Source organism: Micrasema longulum, unplaced genomic scaffold, assembly GCF_059751315.1.
Source record: "Micrasema longulum isolate JH-2025_06_02 unplaced genomic scaffold, ASM5975131v1 h1tg002460l, whole genome shotgun sequence".
Lineage (NCBI taxonomy): Eukaryota > Metazoa > Arthropoda > Insecta > Trichoptera > Brachycentridae > Micrasema > Micrasema longulum.
In genome coordinates this window covers 1,212-25,112 of record NW_028279604.1, presented here as the reverse complement: position 1 = coordinate 25,112, position 23,901 = coordinate 1,212, and the positions used below count along the sequence as shown (strand labels likewise).

Here is a 23,901-nt window from a genome sequence, read left to right as displayed (position 1 = left end):
AACATATCTTTTCAGTTTGTGTTGTAGAATAATACAAATAAAATAATGATAATACCTTCGGTGTCCGCGCAACAAAAATATTGTTTTATTTCACAAAGTAACCCGCAACACGTCCTCCTCGGGCGGTTGCCATAAGCGTCCTAAATATTGGTGAGTATGTATGTATCGTACCAGTGCTCATTCTTGTGCAGGTTCAAACATAACCAAAAGTTTTGTTTCTGAGATATGAGTACTATGTCATTTTACCCACCTATGTCATTTTGTACATCCTTCCCCTACCATATAATTAAGAATAGTCCAGAAGGAGCGTAGAATCATATTTGAATACATCGGACTGTGTCCAAAAATCCCTTCACTTTGACTCACTTTCGCCGCGCTCATTCGTGAAGTCGCCGCGTAATGTTGCTAGATGGGAAAAAATATAATCATTACACAAATGTAAGTTAAAAAAAAAACAATTTGTTAATTTTTCTAAAGTTTAATTGTGCACGCGGAAACATTGATTGACACAACAGAGTAAATAAATAAAGGGTCATTCAATAAGAGTAATTGAATTAATGAACTTTGAACTTAAAATATAAAACAAATTTTATTTTACATCAAACTGATATTTTTTAATCATGTTAAATAATATTTGATGTTTTAAAAATAATGTCGGTCTATTGTTCACCATGGCGTTGTTTAATCTGAGGTCCAATTTTCATTAATTCTCTCATTAGATGGGCAAAGTAGGGTAAAAACTTTACTTCTCTGGCAACACAAAAGAAATTTCCATTTTTTTTTTCTTCGACAATCTGGCAGATGGAATAATAATTTAATTTTTAAGTAATGTATTTGCTACATACGTGTTCATTTGCTAATTATACATAAAATGTGATCCCATACGATTTCTTTTAGATCCTAGTAGTATTTCTACACTTTAAAAGGACACAACACGGCATAATTGAATTCAAATCAGGAGTTGCGTACTGAGCCACGTCTACAAAGAAACTAATGGGTCCAAACGTAAAACTACAATTTTTTAAATTTAGTCGCCTTCTGTTTCATGCTCGTTTGCGGTTTCTGGACTATTCTTAATTCTATGATAGATACATTAATCGTTGTGATCATTATTTGGTAAATACTCGTATATTACAACGAAGATGAAGAATAACGTTTCCATATGTATAAATTGTTAATATTATACAGTGCATAAAATGGCCAGTTAAACTAGCCAATTTCATATCATAATCCCTATAAATGCCTTGACTTACATATTTTTTTCTCTTAAATGTTATTCATCTCTGTTGTAAAATACTTATTTTAATAACTTCTCGGGGGATTGAATTGAGTCATTGTCTACAAAAATTTAGACTAACTAAAATATCGTTCAATATTTAGTATATGAAGGTAAGAAGTTCAGTCTTTCGCTTGAAATACCAGTTCGGAGACGATAAAGTTAGTATGTAAAAATACATTTTTATTTAAATATATCACAATAATCAGGTCGTAGATCAAAACCAAAACAGGCAAACGGGCTGACAACTATAAAGCATGGCGGATAACAATAAGTACAAATAAGAAATCTTGTATTTATGCAATTTTCAAATTTATCAAGTAATCAAGTAGAAAGTAAAAAGGTGCCTCTAAATAATTATAGGTGTGCAATGTTTTGACTTCATATCAAACTTTGAAATAAGATAATGGAAGCAGCAACTTCAAGTAAAATTTGTCATTTAGCAAAGGTGATACGGTTTGGTGGGATATACCGAGTTCCTCCGCGAGCCCTTGCCTTATTGACAAAGTATCAGGTTTACACCGTACTGAACATCCAAGGCTCAATGTTTGTCGCCAGTTCATGTCTAAAATACGGGTTGCTGTCCTGACGTGGAAGGATGCAAGGGAGTTGGTCACTGACATAGAGGTCTGAATTCATTTCAAAGATATCATATTTTTCTCTACATAAGTGAGCAAGAACGTAAGTAAAAAAATAGACGAAACAAATTAAGGAAATGAAATGAAATGCAGTGCACATAATTGAGAATCGAGTAAGGACCTTTTAAATATGTTTTTTTTTTCAATCTGTCCAGGCGGATAAATAATACTATGCGTGTGAAATAGAACTAGAACCCTAGACAAGTGTTATCAACTCGGTGACTACTCTCAGATAAAAATTCTGAAAAAGAAATCCATTTGAGATAAGATCGCTTTGTGGTGTAATAATTGGAGCGTTTGCCAATCATACTTGAGATACACTGCAATTAGACTACCAATGCAGTGCCTTCTGCACCGCTGGGTATGAAGGACAATGCATTTTTGAATCATGATAACATACCTAGCTATATGTCCAACTTGAATAATTTACCAAAATGAACAAAATTAATAAACTACGATTTTAAGTCACTTTATTATATTACACTCACGATATATTGAGTTTGTTCAAATGTTTGTAGACGAGGACTGGTTTTACCTCCTAGGACGTTATTAAGATAAACATGTAGATTTTACATGATATTCTTAATGGACGTCTTGATAGTCCTGTTCTGGTTTCTGATTTGGCCCTTAATGTACCTGGCTACCGTACCCGTCACACGAATCTATCTCTTTTCCATGTACCTACAGTTCGCACCAACTATAAACAGAACTCTCTTCTGATTCGCTTGATGCGTAATTATAATGTATTTTTTTAATAACATAGACATATTAAACTGCAGTAAACTCATTTGTAAAACCAAAATTAAAAAACTATTATATGAAAAAAATTATGTTTATTTATTAAAAAAAAATAAAAAATTTACATTATAAATTTAAGTTGTTTCTATTCACTCATATCAAACACACACTCACCCTGTCGATTAACCTACCCTCACACCCATATACAATCACACACATATTCACATACCTACCAAAACCACACTCCACTTTTTTACACACGCATCCTCACACAAAAAAAACTCGCACACATGCATTTCTATGAATTAATATCTTGAACTGGATTTCTATAATTACATTGATGTGGAAAACTGACTTGGCTCTATTTTATGTTTTTTTTATAATGTTGTGTATATTTTTTTGTATTGCTGTTGTTTTTCTGAATAAACAAAATAAAATAAAAATAAACATAAAATAAAATGTAACAGAGATGCTGAGCATAATATATAAAATAAAGAAATATGGAAATCTAGGCATTTACAGGGTTTAAGACCAGTCATTGGCTGGTCTATGAGCCAACATTACATACTTTAACATTAGTTTATTTATTTTATTCTAGTATCTGCGTAAAAAGTGGCCACTTTACCCAACTTATAATCATAAGCCCTGTAAATGACTATAATTTTTTTTCTCATATGTTTTCCAACTATGTTGTTATATGTTTAACTGCTAAATAAGCAATTGAAATTTAATCAAACAGATTTGTTTCAATATAAGCTTTTAGCAGATATGAGAAGATGGATTATACAGAGATATCTTGCTTTATCTTGACAGTCCAGACTATTAAAAACTTAATGCCGCCTGTTTTTCCGGTCTTCAGTTCTAAAAAAGTACACTTTTGTCATTGGCTTAACACCGTATTTATATCCTTTTAACATTTAAAACGCAAGTCTAAAAGAAAAGACCATTGTAAAATTTGACTAAAACTGGCGCGATAAAAAAAATTCGGCTTTCAGTAAATATTTTCATTCTTATGTGTTAGTTGATTCATTACTACTGTGAATTCATCCACATCTAGTGATGCATTGGCCACTGATAAACTTTTTTGGTATTCCAATACGGAAATATCACTTTTTAAAACATTTTTTAAGTAATAAGGGTTGTAATAAAGAACTCACACGAGAGATAGTATCGTACATGATCAATAAAGTGAAAGCAATTGGTAAAATAAACCAAAGTAGGGAACAAAATTCCGAACACTCTTTTAGTGGAACGGAAGGCCTGTTGACTGCTGCTAACAGGCCGGCTTCTCCTGAAGAGTTTTTGGTGGTTTCCTCTCCACATGAGCAAATGCGAGAAGTTCCTGATTGGCCCATATTAGAATATTTTTCCTGATCCCAACAGTTAAGCTAAAATAAATAAAAACCTTTTATATTATAAGTAAGGTAAAGAATAATGCAATTCCCATATAAAAAGAAAGTAATAAAGGTCCATGAAATACTGTCCAGAAAAAACAATAATTTTTTGCTACTTTTTAGTAGCATAAAAATATTTTTAAATTTGAGATTTTTAATTCCCGCAAAAACGGTTATTGCATTGGCCACGCCCCTAATACGTCACAATTTATGTTCATTATCACTTTTGTTCCAAACCATTCGTCACGAATCTTGACGCCATAACTATTATGTTGCAGTGTTTTTCTGGTGAAATATTTTTTTATATTTTCTTTTTTAAAGTTAGTACCTTCTCTTAAATGTTCTTCATCTCTGTTGTAGTATGTTAATGTAAACAGCTCCCCAGGGAGTTGAATCCAGTCCTTGTCTACAAAAATTTGGACAAACTCAAAATATTGATGATAAATTACGTGGTCCATGAAGAAGTATAGAAATTGAAAAAATAATATTTTCAGGCGTTGCCTAGTATGTAGGTGAAATAATTCAATTAGATGAATCTCACCCGCATAAATAAAGGTTTCAGCTCTTTAACTTCACAAACATCAACAGATGAAAGAATTGAAGGAATACAGATGTTCAAATATGGGCAGAATGGTGAATGTTACACAGTGTGTAAAGTGGCCACTTAAACCAGGCATTGACAGGTCATAAGCCCTGTAGATGCCTGGACTTATATATTACCTTCTCTTAAATGTTCTTCATCTCTGTTGTAGTTTGTTAATATAAACAGCTCCCCAGGGAGCTTAATCCAGTCCTTGTCTACAAAAATTTGGACAAACTCAAAATATTGTCGAATTATAATCGTAATTCGATAAAAACTGATTTTGTATTTGGAAATTAAAGGATTACTTCTTGAAAACAGCAATTTTTTTCATCGATCAATTTTTACTTTCCAAACGCTTTCTTAAAAAGGTCAATAACATTTAGCCCCTTTGGTCCCATTAAAAAAAATTAAGTGGAGACTTTTCTCTCGGATGGCACACTAAAGTGTATTTGCCAAACAATTGTTCCCTTTTTAATGTGACACATATTTAAAATGACAATAACAAACCATTATAATTATAATAATAAGCCAATAGATTTAATTAATAAATATTGTTTTCTTTATTCAATCATGCTATTATTTTTTAAATATGGGCCGGTGCTTGTTTCATAGACCCGCTTTGTCTGTGTATTTCCGCTGTCTGGGCATACTCTTTAGATAGTTAATCTTGTCGCCTTTACATTGTAGGCAGAGTACTTCATCACATACAATCGCCTTTGAAATCCAGGCTTATTAAAACGTGTACAAAATGGACAATGGCTCCCTCTGACACATAATACTTTGCCCAACTTTCAGATTTATTAAACGAGAATAAATGAAGAGATAAGCCGAGCCTCGTGATGTTAAGCTCGGGTGGATGAACTTAACTCACTCGCACGAACTCTCACATTATTTTTTATCATTTTAGTGTTAAAGCAATACTGATGAACATTCTCATTATTACTTATCACCTCTGCATAAACGTCGCGAAATAGGTGATATTTTTTGTGTGAAAAATTGCCTCTGGTTCAATAAAAAACTTTATCTCTACAGGAAATTGAATACAAAAAATGTTTTCTTGCGCGCGGGAAAAATTAAAGCCTTACATTACAGGGCAAGGTTTCTTGAAACTGTACGAAAAAAATATTCAAAAACATTAAAATATATTTTTTATAAAAACTGCTACGACGCAACCTCATTAGTTCATATGAATCAACCAATCTAAAAAGAGTTTTGGAGGATGTCTGTTTTATTTATTGTCAACGGACCAATTTGCAGAACTAATCGAGAAGAAGCGAGAGAGAACTTGAGACGTTACGCGTGGATTAATTTCAGAAATACAAAACTTACATACAAAACAAAAAAATATTTTTTGGCGTATTTTAATAGGCTATTAACAAATAAAAAAACTATTGATCATCCTCATTAAATGTCCAGTGAATTACAATGGAAACTTTGCACGTATCCTTAATTTTATCTATGAAGTACCATTAAGTTTTCTTGAAGAATATAATATATACTATATCAATATATTTCTTAACGTGTTCAATTACAGGTTGCCGGTGAAAATACTTCATACAAATATACTCATTTTTATACACAAATTACAATTTTATTTTATGAACAGTCCAAGATAACTCTTCCAACTTTCTATTGTAATCGGGGCCCTGGGTCTCTATTACTGAAGTTTCCTTTAAAAAAATAATGAATACCGGTTACCAACGAAAATATTTACATGTTTTATTAAATATGCGTATTTTTGCTAAAAAAAGTCCAATTTACTTCACAAACGATTGAAGATATGTAATTCTTTTATTTTTCTATAGTGATCGAGGCCTTGAATTACTATCCAAACTCTCTATTAACGTTCCTCTTAAATTTCTTAGAAATATATTATTTGTCGTTTCAACATTTTTTTCGTGGAATAAAATTGAAAATATAATAAATAAAACGTTTGTTATTTTTTAGTTACAAATACAACAAGTTTAGGGTATTTAAAGTTACCAATCAACGGGTGTAAATATAAACTTAAGTTTTGAATGAATAAATAAATTTGGTGTCGGCTGTCATCTTATTAATTTTATTTACAGTAAAATGTTTTACGACCGATACATAACTACTTTTATAATACAACTAGTACAAATTAAAAATGTTGGAGTTTGAAAAAATACATAAATTTATGATTCGAAAGAATTGTAACATTATATACTGTTGATAAACCGAAAAAAATGACTTGGAGTGTGGAGGGGCCATGTGGCCTTGCGGAGCGGTGCGGTGAATGGAACTAAGGAGACGGGTTTGGATCCCAGGAAATAAGTTTAAAGAAACTCTTACCCTCCGGATCGATCCTGTTGATTTGACTGGAGGCTGGAGATGACTCTAATACACTTCGGGGGCGGAGCGGTTGTCAGATCGACTCGGTGGTCAATTCTTAACTAATTACTGGGCGGATAAGTTACATGGGTATAGGTGCCGGTGAGAATATAATGTTTAAATGTAAGTAAAATGAAATATATATAAAATTATAAATAAAAATATACAAGTACATAATATCGACGCAACTAGAGTGCCATGCTTCTAATAATATGCAGCATAGCATTTAGTGCCTAAATTAAACACAGTAGAGCACAGCAGCGACGCCCGGCTATCTGTATCTTACTTGTTTGGCTGAACTCGGCTTCTCATAAATGAACATTTCTCCTTCAAGCTTAACAGGTAAGACTCATTCACTGCCAAGCAAAAAGCGTCTTCGCAGTACGTCTAAAAATATTTCTTCCTCTTACCTCTAGATTAGGTTGAAAATCTTCAGAGCAAAAAACCAGGCATGCGAGTTTTTTTGCCAAAAGATGCGCCTTCTACTTGCACTGCGTCTTCTTTCAACCTTTTCCTGTAAAATGACATGCAAAATGTTACTTTTCGCGTTACATCACATGCTCCAAGTACTCAAGTTTTTCTTTCTTAATGGTATCAGTTCTTCTTTATATTTTTTTATCAGTCAGAGAACGTCATCGTTTCGGAATCTGGAGATTTTTAATATCCTCTTGTAGCACCACATTTTAAAATAGTTGATTTTTTTCAAGTGGCTTGGGTGAGTGTTCACGTTTTGACGCCGTAAAAAAGGTACTGAGAAGACTTAACATCGTACAATGCGCATTTGGAGGTCTACATTAACGTCTCTACTGCAAAAAGGTCACGCATCCTAAAAAACAGTCTCACGCTATCGCTCTATTCTGATTTCGATCTCTTATCCCATTTATTATTAAGCCAGCGTCCGAAATATTTATATTGATGGACTTGCTCAATAACATACCCTCTAATTTTTAAGGACATTGGGAAAGTTTGCGGCTTTTTCCGATCAACCTTCAATTCAAAATATGAAATCAATACAGTACATGTGAAGTTTTATATAATCGCTCGGTAGGAATGCACCCCTTGTTATCCTTAGAAACTCCTCGCTGCTCTCTGACGAAGCGTTATAGGAACGAAACCAATTAATTTGGCTCTCCTTGTTCTCAGTCTCCTCCTGGCGTAAATAAAGAGATAGCTTTCTGGATAGCGGTAACTGAAGGACTTTAATACAGAAAGGGGCAAGTCAGGTGAAGAGAGAAAGGAAGGAAGTATTTCATCTCCGTACAAAGTGGAGATGCCGACGTTTCGTTAGACACCGCCCCCTCTTGTCAATATCTCCCCATTTGCAAAAACTACAAAGACTTTTAATTTTGAGGTTTAGTATGCCGGTTTTTGTAAGACCCTGATTTAATCAATAGAGATTTTAATAAAATTTCATCAAATCAAACATTTAAAAATAATTATTACCAATTGGTTAAGCAATATTTTGAGTATGTCCTAATTTTAATAATAATATCAAATGCTTTTTAGAGAATTTTGCGTTAAGCATTTATTTTATTTTTACTTCATTTATTTTTTATTTATTTTTATTTTGTATTATTTTATTTTGTAAATATAATTATAAGAGCATTTTTACAGTTTTAACATTTTAATTTTCAAATTTTTACTTAAACCAAATTTCCCCAAAGCCGATATTATTAATATTTAAATCATTAACTGTGTAACAAATAACAACAGTGATGAAAAACATTTAAAAGATGTAAATATGGAAGTCAAAGAATTTAAACAAAATTGTGAATGTTAGACAGTGTGTAAAGTGACCATTTTAACCAGCCAATGACAGATCATAAGCCCTGTAAATTTCTAGACTTATATATTTTCTTAGGTAAAATGTTTTCCATCTCTGTTGTTATTTTAAAATCTTTGTAGCCCCCTAGAGGGTGAAATCCAGTCTTAATCAACAAACATTTGGGTAAACTCAAAATATTTTAATTTACTTTTTAGCCATATATTTTAAATGATATTAGTAAGTAGTTGTAGGTATTCAATAAACGACTCTTTTATGTCTACTGACTTCGAGACGAGCCCGTCTCTTCATCGGGACACTTATTATTCTAACATGCAAATCCTAAATGGTTAAATATTTTTCTGTAAGCTAAGTTGTTTAGTGGAATTTGCATGTAAAATTAGGATTACTCGTTTTGTGTTGTGGTGTGCTAGGGAGCTTTTTGGCGCATATCGCTTTAATGGATATTGTATGGACAGAATTACATTGTTCTTGTGTCGTGTGTTGTGTTGTGGCAAATTTTTTTGGTTTTATGTTAATTTTAGTTTTAAAGGTATGTGGGTAGGTATGTTTGTGTATCTCAAGAGACATAGACATTTTTTGAGAAGGAAACATGAAAATCTAAACATCTGAATTATAGTTTATTATATAAATAAAACACGAGTGATACTTTAATCCACAAATTTGGAATATCCAGTGACCGGTTTCATCGCTTTCGTGACATCTTCGAGACTGGTATATTTATTAAAAAGTTAAATGTATTTATACAGAACAGAGGTAAGGATACATAATTCAAAGTTATATGTAAGTAAATTAAATAAAGTTATTTTTATCTTAAGGATCATTATCGACAAATTTTCTATGGGTTAACAAATGAATGGATATAATGTTATTTTAATGAGTTTAAGTATTTTATTTTATTGTTGGTGTCCCATCCTTCGTGAGTGTGGTTTTGTAATGATTTCTGAAAAACAAGGGGTAAAAAGTCATTAGTAAAATTATATTACAATGGGTAAAGTAATGGAGAATGCACATGTGTTATCTGTTCATTAAGTAATTCTACGTCGGGTTTATTTTTTAATCTATTAATTTCGAGAATTTCTAATTTGTCAAGTTTATGGCCTTTGGGTGCAATATGAATTATTTTTACATTATTTTTTAATTCGAAGGAATGTTTGTTTTCTATTAAATGATTGGCAAAATTTGAATTATCTTTATTATTAGACCATGATTGTATGTGCTCTTTTATGCGTGTTTTAAAGGCCCTACCCGTTTGGCCTACGTAGCATGTATTTTTACAATCGTTACAATTAAGAAGGTAAGTTCCTGAGTTGGAAAACTTATCTTTTTTGTCTTTAGTATTTACCAACAAATTAGCTAAGGAATTATTATTGTAAAAGGCTGTAGTGCATTTATTTTTATTTATTATTTGTCCAATTTTATCACTTGTTTTTCCAATATACGAAAGTTTTGCCCACCGCTTTCGGTCTTTATTATTATTGTTTTTTGGTGTCAAACTTTGGGTTAATGTATTGTTTACGAGACGCTTTTGTTTCTTTCTTATTAGGTTATCAACTAGTGTATTGTTATATCCGTTATTTATCGCGATAGATTTAATTATGTTTAACTCATTGTTATAATTATGTTTGTTAAGCGGTACGAATAACAGTCTATGAATTAAGGAGTGAAATACAGACAATTTATGTGAAATATGATCTGAATTATAGTATTTCTACCAATATCAATAAAAAAAAAAAACTATGATAGTTAATTGTGAAGAACATCCCTTAAGATATTTCTTTAAATTTGATATTAAAATTACTGCTAGGGGCTACCATCATGCAATTCCTATGTTAATGCAGTTTTTTTTTAATTGCAAAAGGCCAGAAAGCCCAGCCCTATTACAGTGGTAAATTACAGCACTTAGACTTGAGAGAAATCACATTTAATTTTTGTGTTCTCACCAGAACTCAAACACAAAGCCTTCCACGGAGGCCGCCAGCTTAAAATAATTAAACGTCATATTTCTCCTAATTTATTTTTTATTTTAAAATTTATTTTATTTATTAATTTGGAAAAAAAACAGCAGTTTTTACATATAATTCATTTAAAAGATTAAGATATATATACATTGATATATTATCCTACATGTTTCCATTCTTTACTTTATCTGTGTCCGGGTGGATGAAAAATATAAATCTGTGTGTGAAATAGAACCAGAACTCTGGTCTTGGGTTTTTGACCCGATTGTTGCTCTCAGTCAAAAATCCTGAATAAGGATATCAAGTGGAGATAAGTCCGCTTTGTTGCGTAGTGGTTGGCAGTTCGCCTATCATTTTTGAGATCCAGGGCTTGATTCTTGAAATTCCGTAAAATATTGACTTAAAATGCAATATTTCTTAATTACTGAATTGGAAGACTGCTTGCTTACCTTTATACAAAAGATTATCTAAAAGCGCTGTTTTTGGTTTACAAATGCAGTGCTCTTTGGAGCCTTATTTTTTAAACGGAATAACTTACCAAGCTCTTATTCCAAAAGCTTGTCAGCCGGTAGGAAAGAGATGATATGGAAGGAAGCAATGAAAAATAAACCACAACACCAAGACAAATTGAGAAAAAATCTTTCTTGGATTTCTTTCTTGCAATCAAACCCTGCGACGCCAGTTTCACGGTTAGCCGTCTAACTAACTGCGTCACGGCGTCTGTTGGGTGTGGAAAGGGGAATGATGATGATGATTGTTTTTAAGTATTTTTGAAAATTGGTGTCTGCGAGTCTTTTAAACAGTGGTGGAAAGTTAAAAAAAGTAGAAAGCGTTTGAGCTTTTAGGCTTGTTCGGTTCTGGAAAAAAACTATTTAATGATTTAAGTAAACGAACTCGTGAATGACATCTGCTGACGTTCAAACGTAAATTAAATAGCCATTAATAAATTCCCTACCGAAAATGGGTTGACATTTAATTAGCGGGTCGTATTTTTCCACGATTTTAATGCATTATAAGTCGTAGCTAATGTTCTTTTAAATTTTCATTTATTTCATATTACTTGATGTCGTTTTCCTTTATGGTATTTTTTACTCAAATGTTTTGTTTTTTATAAAGTACAAGTTAAACCCGGCAATGCTTCACTGTCGCTAGATTTGATAACATATTTGTATGTATATAGATTAAATAATCACAACTAGTTAACTTCGCAGGACAATGGCGTACTCCTATCACCGCACGCGTCGTCATGTATCAACTTTTATATCGTTTCGTGTTTGAATGCGAACGAATCGTTTTACTGTCCTGTCCTGCGCCAAGACATGGAGCTGGGACGGGAAAATATTGTTCTTGGGTAAACTTTGCTCAAAATAAAATGTTTTCAATTGTAGATTTAAAACCCATTATGACAAAACAATGAATCATGTTCTAAATGAAATATGTACTTGCTAATTTGCTAAATGTAACATTATGAAGTTACAAAGATATTATACGAAATGAAATTTCTATGAAATTACGCACACAATGACCGAGTAAACAATTCCACAAATTAATAAAACAAATTACTTAAATTTGCGTGAAAAATAATGCGATTTGTTCACAACACGCGAACGATTTTGTATTTCTCGCATTTGGTTTGTTAAAGTAATTAATAACGGGTGGTTTTATTTTAATTAATTCTTATTCACACAACCATTAAGTTCACCTAGCTTTGTGAACAAGCACAAGGAGAGTCAGTAACCTACAATATTTATTATATCAAGTTACTGGTTTGCTTTCAATAGTTGTATTTGTGTCGGTTCTTTATTTTTTAAATTTTTACTAATGTCTGAGCATCCGATAATATTAGTTCATAGTTTTTAGGGACAGGAATTGTTTAATATTTGGTATTTTATAATGCAAAATAAATTGTTTTACAACAAAATATGTTATTTTTTTAATAAAGACTCGGAAAAGAAGAAAAAAAACATCCTTCACTTAATTGTGTTTAAATAAAAACAGGGGGGTTATTAATTTGATTTTACAAAAATCAATTTTAAATAGAGGTTTAAAATAGACAAAAGATTACTGCCGGAAAATAAAAGAAGGCTAGTTGTTCAATTGTATTTTTTATTTAATATTCAAATTTTTTAAATCGGAAAAAAATAACAAGCACTAATTTTTTGTAATAAAATATCTAAAAAACGTAATTTCAAATAGAAATGTTTAAAAAAAGGAAATTGATTACTTCGAAGAAAAAAAAAATGCTTGTTCACAGTGAGGCATGGAATTAAAATATACCAGAAGGCGCGTAGAACCAAGTATGTATACGACATCCCGCCGGCGCGCATGCGTAAAGTGGCTCCATAATGTTGCCAGACCGTGAACAATATAAGATAATTTTGTGTTATGGTTTGTTATAGTTTACAACAAAAAATATTTTACTGGCTGGACTATAAAAAGGGTTCTTTTACTAGGCGAACGTAAAAAAATCATTAAATAATAATTTAGTTATTTAGTCAATTAATAGCGTTTAATAATATACTAAGGTCTATTAATAGAAATCCGGGTAAAAAATTAAATGACCCTGGCAATACTAACGAAATTTCCACGTAATTTTATTTTACAGTCGGACAGATGGTAAAATAATCGAATTCGTATATAATATTACTTCTGAATTCGCTTCTTACACATAAAATGTAATCCTACTGAATTTCTTTTTAATCCCCGCAGTATTTTGACACTTGCAAATGACATAAAACTCCATAATTGAATTTTAATCGGAAGTTGCGTACCAAGTGGGGTCTACATAGTACCTAATGGCCAAATGGTAAAACTACTAATTTGTGAGTAGTTTAATCGGATTCAGTTTGATTCGCGTTTGCGGTTCCAGTGAGGATTCAAATTAAATTATTAAAATAAGATTTTTTTATCAAAATACAGTTGTTTTAAGTAAATGGTAAAAAACAAAGGAGTTTTATTTTGATTTTCAATAAAATAAATAATAACTAAGGTAGTGCTTCTAAAATTATTAAAATGAAATCATAAAATAAATTTATTTTTCTGTAAATGTCTGAGTTCCATATTACTTTCTTTTTCTGTTTTTTGTGTTCAAATATCAATGATTTATAATAAAACAAAAATTTGAAATAATCTGCAAGAATTCGGATGAACACAAACAAACTGCTCTAAGAAATGTATAAATTAAAAAATGTTTTTGGGTGCTTTCTTGGGTGTTGAAAATTTGTCAAAGTTTTAACTGGTTTTATTACTAAAATTTAACAGAGAAATTGAAATATAAAATAATAAATAATAAAATGTGTGTTATTTTAATCAGCTAATAACAGATTTATTATCTTATCAAAAATGAATTCCATCTCTGCTTCCATCATTTCCCGTGTTTTAAATAGCATTAAAAGTTCTACAACTTTTTTATGAATTTTTCATTGAATTTTAGTGGCATAACCACTATTCGTCTATTGAAAAGAAGAAATAAGGTCGTCGTTTAAAGCCTTCCTGTGTATTCATATATTTTACGTTGTGAATGCAAATATTATGAAACCAGAGGAACCACTCGGCGATAAAGTTTTAATGATCTTTACGTTCAAGAATGCACATAGTTAAAACTGAATATTTTAAATCCGTTACAAAATTTCTCGGAATGATAATACTGAAATGTGTAACACTTAAATTAAAATTTTTAAAAAATCTATTTTTGGATGTATACAATCTCACAATTCACAACATGACTGTTTCGCAAATAGATAAATAATTTAAAAGTATTTTTCAATGATTTGTACAAAATCTATATTGAGTGGAATTTTTGTAGAGGTCAATTATTATTTAATAAAACTTTCAGTTTTAGGTACAGTGCTTGTTTTGAAACTAAGAAAGTATACAATGTATACAAGTCTATTCTCAAAACTTTGGTCAAACATTTACTTATAAAAATATTAATAATATGTTAAGTTTCTTCCACTTTATAAGGACGGAAAAAACTAAATACAGTATTTTTAATATTATCAGCAATTAAAATGTAGTTCTACCAAAAAATTTTAGTTGAAAAACTCAATTTACATTTATTAACGATATTTTTATTTTATAATAATTTACCACGAGGTGAGTGAGGGCTGATTCAATCAATGTTTTTTTAAACAACAATATTTTGAGTTAGTCAAAATGGTTTTAGACAATGACTGGATTTCATCCCCTAGGGAATGAAAACATATTTCCATAATATCCATATTGATTTTGAAAACACAAAATAATTAATTTTTTAAAATCTATTTCTATTGGTTTTATCGGTATTCGTAGTAAATTATATTTCTATATGGTAACTAACTTAAATAATAATTTATAAAACACTATGTGAGAACAGTGGTATTAATTATCAAATACTCTCGTTCATACCAATCGCTTTCCTCTCTCAGGTTTCAATATTTTCCCTCTACAAAATGGATGGCTAACAAACGCAGTAGGTTTATCGTTTCATAAACCAGGTCAACTCATCGCCATAGAATCCTTATGTTACGCTATTTATCTAAATGATTATCCATTTATATCCATTTACCAATAATGCCTGAATCAATATCACTCACTGCTCCGTAATACAGTATCTTACTTCACGTTAAACTAATGACTTTGTGAAAGAAAGACTGATATTACTTCACGTCTTCTCAATCCGATACTCGTAATTCATAATCATGGTCATTTTTTTTTTTTTTTTAAATAACACGTGTCAAAGGTTTTTCAATAGGTGCGAGTAGGTTTTGACGGCTCGTGACAGCCATTTTGTTTTAATGACATCTGTCAAATATTTTTTTTATTATTCAATTACTTATGTTAAATCACCATGGCAAGTAACACAATTGAACAGCAAGTTCATATGATAAAATTTTATAATCAAATTGAGTGTTCGTTAGTGCAAACTTTGCGCGCATTGCGTCCATTTTACGGTAGATGTGGTGGCCCTTCACAGTCAACTCTTCAACGTTTTGTGGTCAAATTTAAGACGACTGGTTTTATAATTAATTAACCAACACCTGTTTGTTCAAGAAACGCAAGATCGATAAGAACATCGCCACTGTCTGTGAAGTATACAGCAAAACCCGAGGCAGTCGATTCCTCGCCGTGCACAACTACTTGGCCTTTCGCAGGCTTTAACTTGGCAAATATTGCGTCGAGACTTACACCTGTAAAATATCTAATTTACCCTGGAACTTAACCTTCATGACCATAGATAACGCCGTTTGTTTGCTGACTGGGCTTCGAATTGTTTGGGAGACCACCCTAATTTTTGCCGAAAAATCATATTTAGCGACGAGGTGCATTTTTGGGTGAATGGCTGTGTTAACAAGCAAAATAGCCATATATAAGACAACATCAACCCACGCAAGGTTTATCAGGTGTTGACGCATCCTCAAAAAGTTAGCGTTTGGTGTGGATTTTGGGTTGGCGGCGTCATTGGTCCGTACTTTTTCAAAAACGACGTTGATGAGGCGGTCACTGTCAACGGTGGGCTACAGAACAATAATAACCAATTTATTATAGCTTAAATTGAACCAAATGAACCTAGACAACATGTGGTTTCAGCAGAACGGTGCTACGTGCCACACAGTGGACGCCACGATTGACATTCTGCATGAACGATTTGAGAAAAGGTTATCACACGCAGGGGTGATCTGAATTGGCCACCAAGGTCATGTGATTTCACTCTGCTAGACTTTTTTTTGTAAGGTTTCTTAAATTAATAGGTCTATACAAATAAACCACAATCAACCGATGCCTTAGCGGTGTACATAACACAGGTCATCGCTCAAATTTAGCCGGATCTCAAACAAACAATTTCCTCTCAAACATAACCATAATACACGCTTCACGTCTAATGATGGCTTGGTAGTACCAAAAGTATGCAATAAATATGGAAATAGAACTCTCAAATATTTAGTACCTAGAATTTTTAATTTATTACCAAAAGAACTTAAATTTAACTCACATTGTAACAAGAGCAAAATAAGAGAGTGGCTACTCGATCAAGAGTTTATATATGAATAGTAGCTTAGGTATAAATATTTTATTTTTTCATGTATTTTCTTGTATTTAAAAAATAAATTTATATATTATTATTTGTATAAACATGTTTATTCTGATCTTTCCGGCTGTCAATTTTTATATGTAATTCATTGTTTTTATAAATGTAAATAATATTATTAAGTCAGTATAAATATAATCTTCACCAACAAGCTACAAAAAGTGGCTTGGTGGGATTTTAGTTTTAGTAAAAATATAACAAGTGAAATTTTTTTAAATTGTAAAAATGTATAATTATGCTATTAAATCAAATAAAATAAAATAAAAAAAAAAAAAAATCTACGAGGAAGAGTCATTGAAAATTGGACCACTCGGATCCGTGCCACCGTAAGAAGCCGAGGCGGGCATTTAAATGATGTCATATTTCACACTTAATGGCACATATAGGCCTTTTGAATAAAAAAAGAATTTCGTTTATACCTCACAAACAACTATTTTATTCCAACATCTACCTACCCTTATTGAAAAACCCTTTATTAGGGACAAAGACCCGGCTTATAATGACCCAATCAGGAACGATTCATGCCTGTGAACTGTTGGGGCACGCACAACAATCACAAATTATAATCATCATGCCCTTATCTGCACCTTATGATGCGTAGGGCACTGCATTAATACAGTGCTTATAGCTCGATTATCTATGACATTGCATAAATATACCAGTAGGTAATTATGTTTTACTTTTATTTTGCACGGTATATAATAACGTTCGCCTTAAACAGGTAATATAAGGTAAATACACAACTTGCCACTACAAACCGCACACCGCATCCGAGGACATAACCTTCTTTGGCGGTGCACACATAATCGAAAAAATGTCTCGTTGCCGATCGATAAAAGCTGCAAGAAGGAGCTCTCGGCAATCTGATAGCCTTAACATATTTGTGCTGAAAGAAGGTATTCTAGAAGTACTCAATATGTATTTTATTGGATTGAACAAAAGAGGGTGGTGATTTTTTCAATGACTGGGACTAAATTGATTGCACATGATCAGTTCGCCAAAACGATTACAAAACTTCCCAAAAGCCTTGAAATTATTTTTTTAAAGACCACCAAATCTCTTAATCCGACAGGATCTATAATAGGGGCCTAGGCAAATTACACATAGTTCAGAAAAAAATATCAATTAAAAAAATAAGTAGATTGGAAAATCTGGCACCTCTGATTTTTGGGTCCACAATACTACTGGATCACTAGCTGGTTAGGGTGCGGTGATCAGAAATACTTAAGGCACCAGTCCAGGGACAATAAAATATTTTAGTATGGAACCACCTTTGGAATCAATATTTTCTACGAATCGTATTTATCATCACTCTATTTTATTTTTCAGGATTTCGTCATATACACAACAAACCCGTGAAGATGGACATGTCAAGAGTAGGAATAATCGGCAAGCGTACATGAAAAGATGCATGAATGTAGAGGAAGCGAGGTCTGTATCCAATGACAGAGTGATATGGCGTTTGATCCTCTCTGCCTACCCCTACGGGGTTGTTGTTGTTGTTGTTTTTTTTTTAACAGATGGAAATTTGTGGTTTTTCTGGAAATGTAAAATACAACAAATGTCAAACAAATAAAATAAAATATTCCACAATAGAAAGTGTTTATTTTTCAAAAAGACACAAACTTTTTATTTCAATTACAGAATATTTGTTAATAATAATATGCATTTAAAATAATATTTAAAAAATACATATGGGTTTTAATATTAAAAATATTGAAATCTCCCTGGAAGCATTGCATCGGCCTGAATTGTTAAAGTTGTTTGAATGCGGCTGTCAACATATTTATATCAATGATTAAGATATTTTAACACAATATTAATATAATTATGTAATTTTGGATTTTTAAAATCTCATTGGCGGCATAGGGCATTTATCCATAAAAGCTTTCATCAGAGAACAGTCAGCAGATGTTACAAAAATGGAAGCTGGGCAATTCTGGAAGAAAAAATAATCACGTTAATAAAGTCAACATTATATTTATATATACATATATTACAACAGAGATTCATAACTATTTAAAAGAGGCAAAATGGAAGACAAGGCTAATGACCTATCTTTGGCTGGTTTCAGTTACCACTTTACTCACTGTGTAACATTCATTGTTCGGTCTATATTTAGACATCCACTATTTTTTATTTAATTATTCAGGAAAAAAATAACTCAACATACTTCACAGATGTTTTTTTTTTCTCTTGTAAAATTGAACAAATTTTAAACATTAATTAATCAATATCACAAAAAATAGGAATGAACTCACTTTGATTTCTGCGGTATTATCACTACTTTGACGGATAAACAAATGTCTAAATATGGAAATATTAATACGACTACTTCAAAGTAACTATTTATTTGTTTGCACACTGGTGGGATTGTTGCCATAGGGCATTTTCTTTTAACCAATCATTTTTTTTTTAAGTTTTAAAACACATACAAAAATAAAATTACCAATACGTGATCGTAAATAAATGAATATCAAATATTGTTATCAATAGAAAAAAGTGAATAAAAGGATAGAAAAAGAGGAGAGTTTATGGGAAGGATATGATATGTTTTTTGAAAACGTGATTTGAATAATGTTGCAACATCTTCGGTAGTGGAGTATATTTTATTTTATTAGAATTAAAATAAATAAAAATTATGGTGGAAAATAAGATATTGCTTTTAGACTGGGAACTACGAGGTTATCTTTGCATTGAAATTTTTTACCACGGTGTAGTAGAGCGTTACGCCTATGGAGTATGCGAACAGTAGTGAAAGAATCTAATAGTCCGCTGTCTGTTTTTGAGCCAATTCAATTGCCTTCGATAAAATCAAATATGAAGTCATATTTCCCGAGACCGAGTTTATTATTTACATCAAACTCGTTAATTTAGATCGACAATAAGAATTAAAAGCCACAGGAATTTTTGTATCAATCCTAGCCTATTTAATTTATATCGCACAAAAAAACATATTTTCACAAGCGAAAAACATTTTTTTTATGGCTTCTTACCAGGAAAGTATTGTGCTTGACGCAGTGAACATATCTCCTGACTTCACAATCATCTGTAGTGTCAGTGTTGGCATCACAAGTTTTGAAAACTTTTTCAAGAGCAGGTTTCCATTCTGCCGAATACTGTCCTTCTGTGAAGGTTTTGAATGCGGCTTTGTTGATTTTGTTATCTGGTGTTAGGAGATCGTTCTTTTTAAGAAGACACTGCACTGCTTCACACTAAAAAAAAAGGTAAATATAATTGTAATTAATATAAAATAACTACTGACGTATTCTTCTAGTAAACGTTCCTGAAAACATCATTCGTATTTACCCGAAACTAGTTGAATTTTATTTTAATTTATTTTGATGGAATCTTTGAATGAGTGGGGTAGTTACTTTTAACAATGTTTGATTATGTCCAAACGCTTGCAGACTGGCTGGATTTCCTCCCTAGGGAGTTGTTCATATTTAAATTTATTTCAACAGAGAGGGAAAAATTTTTGAGAAGGGAATATGGAAGTCTAGGCATTTACAGGGCTTATGACCTGTCATTGGCTGTGGATGTTCATACATAGGCAGAATGGTGAATGTTACACAGTGTGTAAAGTGGCCACTTAAACCAGCCAATGACAGGTCATAAGCCCTGTAAATGCCTAGACTTCCATATTCCCTTCTCAAAAATTTTTCCCTCTCTGTTGAAATAAATTTAAATAGTTACTTTTAACATTTTTCTCTTGGGGAAATAAATTCATCTCCGCATCTTCGATATTTTTAATATTTAGAACATTCATCAAACATTTTACAAAACGTTGATAAATATTTATATGTAACCTCTTGCCGAATTTTATATTTATACCGGTTTTAAAACGTACACTTTACTTACACAATTCTTCAAAAAAATAAAAAATACCCATGTTTTTTTTCCTCTGATTGCAACACGATTCCTCCCATAAAAAAATGTTTTAAGCTGTGTTGGTTACAAGCTTAAACGCTAAATCAAATGTAGGTGCTCAAGCCATAGGTCATTCTGAAGCATTAAATAGAGAAAAAAAAACACGTGTTTTTTTCTTTCTCACACGAATATTTGTAAATTGTACGTATTGTTATCTGTTTTGATATATTGCTATTCAAATGTTATGTAATATAAGCTTACTTAAAAAATTAATGAAAAAAATAAAATTAAGAAAAGATATATTTTTATTAATTCGTTGTTGCTTAATTTACTTACTAACTTAACATAAAACAAGTAAAAGTATAATAATATTCCTACCGGTGGAGGTCCTCTGTGTCCTTGGCCTGATGGAGGACCACTTGGTGGTCCTGACTGATCGTTGGCCATATCTGCTGGTAATCCACACTCCTCAGCCAGAGTTCTAGTCATGAATTTCGGCATCGCGTTTGGGCAGCATTCGGAAGGGTGCTTAAATAGTAAGAAATATCGAAAACACAAAAAACAATTATTTAAAATATATGTTAATTGTTTTTATCGTAATTAAAATGAAAATACGCGTATTTTTTTTTATGAACTCTTTTACAAAACCTATGCTTTTAATAAAAAAAATATGAACAAATAATCACAAAATATTGCTTATTAAACTCGTTACCTCCGTGTAATGTTATGTATTTTATGGAAATAGTTAAAAAAATAAAAGTTATAATCAATCATTCCTTAAATAACTGTGTATATTTTTACGTTCGCTGTTATCAATATATTATTTTTTTGGTGATCCCGTGTATGTTAATGTTACAAAAGTTAGTATAAAAAAAGAGCCAATTTAAATACACAGACAAATAATAACATAGCAATAACATAACAAAACGCTCTGCCCTTAGAGCCAATCTGCTAAACAAAATTTTTTACCCTCAAAAAAAGACGCACTTTATTTGAATCATGCTATTTATATAAATTATTAAATAATAAAATAGACGCTTTTAATTTATTATCCGACATTGATCTTAATATCCCCTTTCGCGTTACCAGAAATAAGTATTTATTCCAGCTGCCAATCTATATCACTAGATATGCACAACACTCTTCCTCTATCGTTTTTTCTGTTTTAATATAATGCGAAATTTTAATTAAAAAAATAAAATTTCGGTAAAAAGTGTTCTAAGAAATTTCTGGTTTTGATTTAAGAAATTTCAGTTCAAATATGTTAATTTTGGGGTTTTCCTGAAACCTATCTAAAAATTGGTAATAAGCTTTCAGTAAAGTAGGTCTTGAACTTAGAATTGCTAATCCATAGATTAAAAATAATAATAATAAAAATCATGGTTTATTGACTTAACTTGTTGAAGAGAATAAAAAAAATAAATTAATCTGGTTAATTAAGTAATTCGTTGGCGGTTAAGGATAAGGATAAATATTTATGGCTAAGAATACGTTTATTTCAAACAATTATTATGGCAAATTGTACAGCAAATTAAAATTACTTACAATTCTTGGCGGTCTCGCATTACAGTCCTGACCATGAACGCAGAACTAAAAATAACATTGAAAAATGTATTAAAATTTTTAAAGCAGTTTAAAATGTGAATGTGTAAGAGGGAAGTAACAAATTGTATAATATTTAAATATTTACTGTGCCCACTGACAAAGTATTTATTATGCAGTACATTCAAGGCATTTTAAATAAACATGTGAATAAACAAATGTTAAAAACAAAAATTGAATTTTGTCTGAATTTAATTGTTCAATTGTAATAATAAATTAAATTGTAATAATACAATACAATATTCGTTAACTTTTTCTTTGCGTTATCGTAAATTCATGTTATTTAAAAAAATTCCAAATAAAGCCACAACGTTTCCACTTAAATGCCAAATACACAATTTTTCATGCACTGCTAATTTATGAAATTAATTTACAAAAACTGGAATGTATTTAATATCAACTTGATCGAATAGGACATCAGAAACCGAAAAAATCAATCTGCTAACGGCGTAGTAAATCTTTATATAATATTTTTATATTATTTCCACAAAAAGTAAAAACAAAATTGAAATATCATACCAGGAGCGCAGAAAAAGCAAGGAGAGTTGGGTACAACATGTTTGATCTCTTTGTCTATTGAAACTGATGACATCTGTCATACGCTAACACCTTATATAAGTGTCAATTTTAACACCATATAATATGTTAACATGTTATATAGACCACCTTCAATTTAATTTTAACAACAACACCTCAGTATCGCATTATGTACAGTAATTGTTATAATTAAATAATAAAATATGATGTCAAGGATGTGATTCACGAATAATTTCAATGACCTCACAAAATAATAAAAACAAAATTAGGTACCTACGTTTTTTAAATCGAAAACATTTTTCACTTTATGGTATGACGCTATAGACATATTTTTTTTAAAATTTCGTTGAACAACTTCAATTTTTAGTTATGCGCCGCGTAGCTCTTCGGTTACTAACTCATCATCAGGACTTATTATAAAATATTGTAAAGATGAGAAGATGATTTAAAGTAAAATTAAATTGATAAAGGGAAGTATTTACCCTATAGTTTAACTGATTTTTAATCTTTCTTGAATTGCCAGCATTTTATTATTGGTAAATTTTCAGGTAAATTAAAAATCATAACCAAAGGGCACGTAAAATCGATTCGTCAACAGCAATAACTTCCCAAAATTTGCCAATCATTTGGTATCCAAAAAACACAATTTTAATCATGAAACGGGTGTAGAAAGTTTTCCATGTTAGTAAAAGTGTTCATTGTTTAGACAATATTGAAATATAAAAAAAAGTTATTTTAAAATGTTCCTTTTATATTTAATATTATCTTCTTTCTCTCTTTCATTTATTTTTCAGCCCTGTCTTTCAATATTTTGAAATATAAATAGTTGCGCTAGTGCTTCGTAGTTAGGAAAAGTCCTGACGTTGAGGTAATAGTTGCCTCTAAATCGGTCTACGAATAAATAAAAAATTATAAGCCAATCAGGGTCAGAATAAAGGTTATGATAGAAATAGGACGATTATGACGAGTGACCGGTTTCGTTACTTACGCGTCATCCTCGATACTGGTATCATTATTTTAAAATCTCGATGATGTCCCGAATGCAATGAAACCGGTCACAGGGAATTCCAGATTTGTCGATTGAAGTATCACTTTATTTA

General features: G+C 31.2%; 1 protein-coding gene across 1 annotated transcript; it reads right to left on the bottom strand.

Moving 5' to 3' along the window:
• Nucleotides 1-18,383: 18,383 nt before the first annotated feature.
• Nucleotides 18,384-22,893, bottom strand: LOC148272149 (general odorant-binding protein 68-like). The gene is made up of 5 exons (XM_088240458.1): nucleotides 22,784-22,893; nucleotides 22,208-22,252; nucleotides 21,041-21,190; nucleotides 19,789-20,007; nucleotides 18,384-18,731 (listed from the first exon to the last, which is right to left on the bottom strand). The coding sequence occupies exons 1-5, from the start codon at nucleotides 22,820-22,822 to the stop codon at nucleotides 18,639-18,641; spliced, it is 546 nt and encodes a 181-aa protein (XP_088096584.1). The 5' UTR covers nucleotides 22,823-22,893; the 3' UTR covers nucleotides 18,384-18,638.
• Between the last annotated feature and the right edge of the window lie 1,008 nt (nucleotides 22,894-23,901).

Coding starts and splice junctions, on each gene's coding strand:
- LOC148272149 (XM_088240458.1), bottom strand. CDS start 22,822: ATGTTGTACCCAACTCTCCTTGCTTTTTCTGCGCTCCTG. Junction 20,008..21,040: donor GACACAGAGGACCTCCACCG/GTAGGAATATTA, acceptor CTTTTTTTTTAG/TGTGAAGCAGTGCAGTGTCT. Junction 18,732..19,788: donor TCAAGCACAATACTTTCCTG/GTAAGAAGCCAT, acceptor TTTTTCTTCCAG/AATTGCCCAGCTTCCATTTT.